Genomic DNA, 8,303 nt, shown 5'->3' on the forward strand with positions numbered 1-8,303 from the left:
TGGCTTTTTATGCATACTGTTGCAAAATGTAGCAATGTAGTTTACTGTTGTTATATTAAGACTGTCACCCATGCTACACCATGCTTCAAGACAAAATTTCATTTGTCATTAGAAATATCTCACAATATATTATTATATATTGTTTTGTGATTAATCACTATACTTTAATTCTGTTCAGTTTGTAACAATGAAAATACATCCTGCATATCAGATATTTACATTATGATTCATAACAGTAGCAAAATTACAATTATGAAGTAGTAATGAAAATAATTTTTATGGTTGGAAGTCACCACAACATGAGGAACTGTATTGTATTAAAGGGTTGTGGCATTAGGAAGGTTGAGAACCACTGATCTGGTACCTTTTAAGTACTAAAGTGAAATCAAACCAAACAAACCCATTTTCATCAAATAGATTCCAACTCAGAGGGACCCTGTAGGTCAGGGCAGAACCTGCCCATTTGAGTTTCTCAGGCTGTAAACCTTTATAAAGCAGATAGCCACATTTTTTCTACCCAGGAGTGACTAGTAGATTCAAACTGCTGACCTTGAGGATGCATCTATGTATCATAATTATTAAATCACCTCTTGCAAGAATATATTTAGGATTGATTTCCAGTACTATATTTTTAAAAATCGCAGTCAGTTCTTCAGGGAATCATACATATGTGTGTATGTGCATGCGCACTTTTGTATGTACGTAGAAAGAGGTACCCCGAAAGCGGAATTGCGCCGGATGGAGCAGAGCTTTCATACACTTTTTCCCACTAGGCAAGCAATGAGCAAGTCGCTCTGCGTTAGTGCAACTAATGGCATTGCCTGGAAAGGTTCTCTCGTCACAGTGAATTTTCTCATGAAAGCAGTTTTGCTCGAACCTCGTTTTTTTGTGATGGCAGATTTAAGAGAACTGTGAAGCTGTGAAATTTTGTTTCCTGCTGGGGAAAAATGCAGAAACTGCTGTGATGTTGAACAAGCTTACAAGGACAGCGCTACGAGAAAAACTCAAGTGTATGAGTGGTTTTCTCATTTCAAAAAGGGTGAAAGGTTGATTGATGACAAACCTCATTTGGACATCTGTTGAACAGGATTGTTTTATGGCAGATGGACTGGTTTTGCTACCATGACCATGTATCTGCTCACACAGCCTTGTCAGTGGGCCACTTGGAAAAGTCAGCATGCCTCTGGCCCCACACACCTCACGCACCTGACCTCGCTCTGTGCGACTTCTTTTTGTTTCCGTGACTGAAGAGGGACATGAAAGGACAGCAATTGGATGATGTAGAAGAGGTGAAGAAAAAAATGAGGAAGGTGCTGTCAGCCATCCAAGCAGATGAGTTTGAAAAATGTTTCTAAGAATGGACTCTCAGATTTGACAGATGTATGAACTGTAATGGAGAGTGCTTTAAAGGTGATAAGATTGTTCCTTTTTTAATTTAAATATATAACTTTTGGGGGGAAATCCTGTTTTTTGGGAGGGTACCCCCTCGTATATGTGAGCCCTGATTCCATAGTGGATATGCATTGGGCTGTGATCCACATGGTCAGCAGTTTGAAACCACCAGCCACTGCACAAGAGAAAGATGGGGCTTTCTACTCCCATAAACAGTTACAGTCTCGTCAGAAACCCAGGGGGGTTGCTCTCAGTATACATAGGTTTCAGGGAAGTGAGTTGAGATTTTATATATATATTCAAGTATTTCTATAGGGTGTTTTCTTAATAATAAAATGACATGTCAAAGAATATGTATACTTAAAACTTTGATAGCATTTAAAATTTCATCAGAGACTACCCAAAAGCCCCTGTGTCCCATTTCCCCAACTTATTAACACTAAACTCGATGTCATTGAGTGGATTCTGAGTCACACTGACCCCATATGGCAGGTAGAACTGCCCCATGGGCTTATGAGACTGTAACTCTATGGGAGTAGAAAGCTTCCTCTTTCTCCTATGGAGCTGCTGGAGGTTTTGAACTTCCGACCTTGCAGTTAGCAACCCAAGAGGTCACCATCAGGGTTCTTTATGAATCCCCTAAAGTTTTACCAATTGATAGGGAAAAAAAAATTGCTCTTTCAATCAGCATTCTTCTATGATCTTAAGAAGCATGCTTTTCACAAATTTACTATTTGTATTTCTTCTACTGGCCAGGTTTATTTATACTTTCTGTTTGATTTTTCTATTGGATGTCTTTCTTGTTAGTAGATGCTCTTTGTATAGATTATGGTTATCAATCCTTTGCTACGTGTTTTCTATTATTTGACTTCTTTGATTTAATGAGTCCTCTGGGACTGGATAGCAACTCTGTCTTGCCCGAGACTAAAAGTTTGTTAGCTTTCTGTCGCATGTATCTTTGTAACTGCAGCACCTAGTGCATGTCTGGTATAAACAAAACAACCCCACGCTCCTGGCCACCGAGTCAATTCCGGCTCACAGTGACCCTGTAGGACAGAAAGGAACTGGCCCTGTGGGCTTCCGAGGCATCACTCTTTATGGGAGTAGGAAGCTTCGTCTCTGTCCGATGGAGCAGCTGGTGGTTTTGAACTGTTGACTTTTCGGCTTTCACTATGCCACCAGCTCTTTCTGGTATAGATGAACTATTTCATAGCTGGTCTGCAAGGAAGGAACAGTAAAAGCTGATATTGTAAATTCCTTCAAGAAATCACATATAACTGTCAAGGATTTAGCAATAAGGAAAAAACAAAAGGAAACCAGCAATATGTCGAAGTTACATATGATGTGCCGTACAAAAACTTATCAGACTAAGAAACCTCCTTAAGTTCTTGCTAAACACCCTACTACTGAACTTCTTTTTCAATGAAACTCTGGTTTTGATTAGCTTAAAATGAAATCTACTTCAGCCGTACTGGTAGTACACTACTGTCTTCCTGTCTTCTTTTGAGGCAAATTGCTGAGTATACTGCAAAAAAAAAAAAAGTGTACTTTATACCTGTTTTCAACTTTACCTTGAATTCTAATCCTTTTTTTTTTTTTTTGCCATTTCAGGTAAGACCATGAATTATGACATTTCTAAAATGAAACAATCATGAAGTGAGAAAAAAAATCAAAATCTAGAAAATAAGTGATTTTTAAGTTATGTCTATTAGTTTGACGATCGATATATATATTTACCTCCTTAGTAATGCAAGAGGCCTTTGTGGGAAGCAGAGAAACAAACCCCTTCACTTCTTGTGCTCACCTCAGTCTCACTGGAGGGTAAGCCCCAGCAGTCCGCAAAGAGATTTTCATGGGAGCCGAATAAGATGTAGATGGGCTCCCGGTGAAGCGCATTCTGGCAACACCCAAGGCTGCCGTCCAAGCCAGCAGGGCCTACGCGTTGGAATCTTGAAACTTAGCACCTCTGCTCCTAAGGGACTTACGAAAGTGAGCATTCGTATATCCCGTATTAAAAGCACGCTACACTCTGTTTCAAAGGCTGTTTTGGGCAGTCAGAATGAAATGATTTCACGTTTAGCTCAACTTAGGCCAAGTTCTGGAATCTTCAGAAAAGTCTCGGGGAGTGGCTGGTTAAAACAGAGAAGCCTGAAACAAGCCATCCAAACGCTGACAAAGCACAGTGGCACCTCGGCCCCAAAGAGCTCGCTTCCTGCAGAAAGAAGCCCCGCGGCGGGGGAGGACGAGGAGACGCACAAGGCCGGTCTGTTTGCGTACACAGGGAGCATCAGCACCAAGGTGGAGGAGTCCTTCGCCTTTTGGTCCAACCACATTAACGCGTACTTCCAGGCTAAGAGGAAAATGGCCCAAACAAAGGAAAAGGACCGTTGTCAAGATAGCGCCGAACTCAAAGACAAATCCGTTCAAGCGGACGGGAAATCCACTTCTTCCGATCCAGGCCCGGGGACCGGGGACAAGCCAGCCGCAGAGCCCTCTTCAGACGCTGCAAGTCCTAGCGGGACACCTGGAGTCGGTCCCGTTTCCACGAAACAAAGCTTTGCCAACTTTCTTTCTCGTCCAACTGGAGGCGTACAAGCTTTAGTAGGTGGTTACATCGGGGTCCTGGTCCCCAAACTAAAGCCTGACCCCAAAACTCCGACAGAAGAAAAAGAGACCCCAAAAGCTGAGGTGCCTACCAGTAAAGACACAGCTGCTGAGGAGAAAAAGCGCTTATCCATTCAGCGAGAAAAGGCAAGTCAGCATTCACTGGGGCTTTGTACACTGTATTCATCTTGTCAGCTGTAGAACCTGCTGAATTTCCTACCGAGACCTGAGAAATTTTAAACAGTACATTGGTGTTAACAGAGTAGTTTCATCTTCTCGCCTTATCTGTTTCATTTGCATCTAATAGATTATTGCACGAGTGAGCATTGATAACAGAACCCGGGCATTAGTTCAAGCATTAAGAAGAACAACGGATCCGAAGCTCTGTATTAGTCGGGTGGAAGAACTGACTTTTCATCTCCTAGAATACCCGGAAGGAAAAGGACTGGCAGTCAAGGTAATTTCTGATTTATTTAATCCGATCTGGTCTTAAAATTAAAAAGACCAATACAAATGTTAAAGTTTTTATCATATCTGAGATATGTGTTCTGTAATTGCCCTTCTCCTTGTTCTATCAGTTTAATTGCTCTATTATATTCATTATTAGTTTGCTTATCCTTTTATAAATATGCTATTAGTATTAATATCTTCGCCTTGAGATTCAACATTTATAAAATACAAGCTAAATTTCAACACATTGGTTGAATGGTGCAAGAGCTGCCAATTTTTCCTTTCTTGTACTGTAGATATTTATAATCTGGAAGCATACTGGGCTGCTAATCACATGGTCGCCAGTTTGAAACCTCCAGCAACTCTGCGGGAGAAAGATGAGGCTTTCTACTCTCGTACAGAGTTCCAGTCTCAGAAACCCACAGAGGCAGTTCTGCTCTGCCGTCTAGCATCACTGCGAGTCGGCATCAGCTAAGTGGCAGTGAGAGAGCATGAACCATGCTTTTAAGACAGGGGACGCCAACCCTAAGTAAACCTTTTTATTTCATGGTGTTGTCATGTTTGAAACCCTCCAAATTTTAATCACTTATTTCAAATTGAATTAGTAATCTCATTCAATAAAACAATCCGGCTCTCAAATATAAAATAACGAAGGTAATTTACTTAAACCCGTTTACACCGGCTGTCTTCACAGGAATGTTGAAAATATGAGTAAATCATTGAATTTGTATTTATTTAGTGTTTATACTATTAAAATTATTTTGAAATGTTGAATGACTAGGTATTATCAAAACTGCATTAGAACTCTTTTCGTGCTTATTTTAAACTTCCCATTTAGAAGATTATAAAGGAACGTTGTTCACTTTTATTCACCTTTTTGACTACATCTTTGGGTAATGTGCCCTTCCTTAAGTTGTTGTGGTGGACCGCACATTCTGTAATTAAACTGGTCACGCTGCCCAGCTGCCGCTGACTCGTGGCGATGTCATGTGTCAGCGCAGAGCTGTGCTCCAGAGAGCCTTCGGTGACTCCGTTTTTGGAAGTAGGTCAGTAGGCCTGTCTTTGAGGCACATCTAGGTTAGACCCAAACTCCCAGGCTTTTGTTTAGCACCTGAATGTCTTAAACCATTTTCACGTTTGCCTCTTAACTTTTGGATGTGGAGAAAATATTGTGTAAAATCCCTCAAGCCTTTTGTTGTAACAATGAATACTTTGCAAATTTCTATGAAATCCTAACCCAAGACCCACTGCCATGGAATCCAACTAATAACTGTCTTGGATCGGGTTCTCTGAGAATGTAAATCTTCATCTTTCTCCAGTGGAGTGGCTGGTGGGTTTGAACTGCCGCCTTGCAGATAGCAGTCCGACGCCTCACCCACAGCACCAACAGGCTAAGGTACTAAGCCTTTTATCTTTTAAAAACAGGCAGAGGCTAACTTTAATTGCCCTAGATGCCTCATCTTCCACTTCTGATTACTGAGAAAATAATAAACACTGACACTTCGATTATATGTGAAATCGGTATGTGATGATTAAAACTATACTTTTAATACCTTTCTCTCAATATAGGAAAGACTTATTCCATATTTGCTACGAATTCGACAAATCAAGGACGAAACGCTGCAGGCTGTCGTTAGAGAAATCTTGGCATTGATGGGCTACGTGGACCCCGTGAAAGGGAGAGGGATCCGCATCCTCACTATTGATGGCGGAGGAACAAGGCAAGGGGTTGTTTAAAACTGGCAGATGGAGCGCACTCGCAGCAATTTTTATTTTTAACCCGCTTCTATACTTAAACCACTACAAAGTCACCTTGAAACAATAAAACATGAAATTGTTTTTCTTAATGCATTACCCTTTCACGAACAGGAGCTCCTTTCATGAATATCGAATGACCTTTTAGTTTAATTTAATCTATTGTAATTTATTGTAGTCTTTTAAGAGTCTGGTTTTTGGTGTGTTACTTTTGAACTTAGCAACTCTGAGTATCCTAAAATCTAGACAGTGTTCCATAACTGAGCTTTCCTTTATTGTGTGAGTGAAGTGTGAGACATTAGGAGGAGTCTCCATCTGGACCTCCCTGGTTCTCTGTCCTTACTGGCAGGTGTCCGTGTGGCAGCCAAACAAGAAACACGTTTTCTTTGTTTTCACAAGGAGATCATTTTATCATCAAGTTCCATTGTTTCTACTGACAATTCATCCACTTGTTAAATTCTCTCATGCTTTCTTTAGTTCCTGCGTATGTGTTGCTTTGATTCTCTGGCTTGACTTTGAGAACAACTCCCTTTTGCAACCCCCCTCGCCCCACCCAACCCCCTCCCGATTTCCTACCTGGTGCTCACTTCCCTGCTGTATCCACTCCTATCCACTTACACACTTCCCTGTATCCACTCCTATCCCCTTACACACTTCCCTGTATCCACTCCTATCCGCTTACATGCTTCCCTGTATCCACTCCTATCCCCTTACATGCTTCCCTGTATCCACTCCTATCCCCTTACATGCTTCCCTGTATCCACTCCTATCTGCTTACATGCTTCCCTGTATCCACTCCTATCCGCTTACACACTTCCCTGTATCCACTCCTATCTGCTTACATGCTTCCCTGTATCCACTCCTATCTGCTTACATGCTTCCCTGTATCCACTCCTATCTGCTTACATGCTTCCCTGTATCCACTCCTATCCGCTTACACACTTCCCTGTATCCACTCCTATCCACTTACATGCTTCCCTGTATCCACTCCTATCCACTTACATGCTTCCCTGTATCCACTCCTATCTGCTTACATGCTTCCCTGTATCCACTCCTATCCCCTTACATGCTTCCCTGTATCCACTCCTATCCACTTACATGCTTCCCTGTATCCACTCCTATCTGCTTACACACTTCCCTGTATCCACTCCTATCCGCTTACACACTTCCCTGTATCCACTCCTATCCGCTTACACGCTTAGTGAATGTCCTGTCCAGTGTTGGGGCTCTAAAGCACTTCTCTCGTTTCCCTCTGCCTGCATGCTTCGCAGCCACTCTGTGTGTTCGGTGTGTGTATCGCCTCTCTGTTACACTTTGACAGCAATGGGAAAGAAAGGGTGGAGCAGAGGGCTAGTTAATAATCTAGGCAGATGACACCAATCTTGTTCGTTAAGTGGTGGTGGTGGCGAGAGGAAGCAAGCGGAGGACAGAGAAAATGCCCCCTCCACCACAAAAAAGTGAAGAAAAAGAGAGACTGGATATGGTAAAGCTGGTCACTCTTGGGTGGGGGTCTGGGGCAGGATTGCCAGTGCAGGGAGGGCCATTGATGTCGAGAAAAGCAGTTGTGTTTGAATGTGTTGAATATAAGGTGCATAGAGGAACGCACACTTGGCTAATGGAGATGGAATTGATTGAGGAGGGGAATGATCTTGGGAGATCTTTCTTAGAGAAGTGACGTAACCAAGAAGGTGAATGTTAAGTTAGCTGCGAATTGGAAAGACGGAGTCGAGTTTTCATAGATCAGGTGTAGGGATAGAATGGGTGTGTGTTATGTATAAATGATAATAACATTACATAATATATTACATGTTTTCAAGGGTGGCAGAGTGGGCAAGGGGGGGAATAAAGGCTAATAAAAGGCTCAAGAATAAAGATGATGTTTTGAAATTGTTGATGGCAATATTTGCACATGTCAGCTTGATGTAATGGATGTATGTACAGTTATAATATATGTAAGAGCCCCCAGTAAAGTTATTTATTTTTTTAAAAAGTAAAGAAAATGGTAGTTAATGAGCTTCAGTGAGGAAAGGAGGGGACTTGTCTTCTCTTATTCGGTTCAGTGTTTCTGGACTGAGAAATTCTATTTATTGAATCAATTAAAA

General features: G+C 41.7%; 1 protein-coding gene across 5 annotated transcripts in view; it reads left to right on the top strand.

The window, feature by feature from the left end:
* The window catches only part of PNPLA8 (patatin like phospholipase domain containing 8), a 45,839-nt gene that overhangs the window by 10,528 nt on the left and 27,008 nt on the right, over positions 1-8,303 (top strand). For 3 of the 5 annotated variants that reach the window (XM_045288631.1, XM_004702585.2, XM_045288634.1), the window contains 3 exons: positions 3,004-4,143; positions 4,304-4,453; positions 6,016-6,167. In XM_045288631.1, coding sequence (XP_045144566.1) covers positions 3,094-4,143; positions 4,304-4,453; positions 6,016-6,167 — 1,352 coding nt within the window. In that variant the 5' untranslated portion in view covers positions 3,004-3,093. The remainder of the gene's footprint in view (positions 1-3,003; positions 4,144-4,303; positions 4,454-6,015; positions 6,168-8,303) is intronic. The other 2 variants (XM_045288633.1, XM_045288632.1) reach the window with 1 other exon arrangement.

Source organism: Echinops telfairi, unplaced genomic scaffold (assembly GCF_000313985.2).
Source record: "Echinops telfairi isolate 266 unplaced genomic scaffold, ASM31398v2 ScPeMD7_23;HRSCAF=83, whole genome shotgun sequence".
NCBI lineage: Eukaryota > Metazoa > Chordata > Mammalia > Afrosoricida > Tenrecidae > Echinops > Echinops telfairi.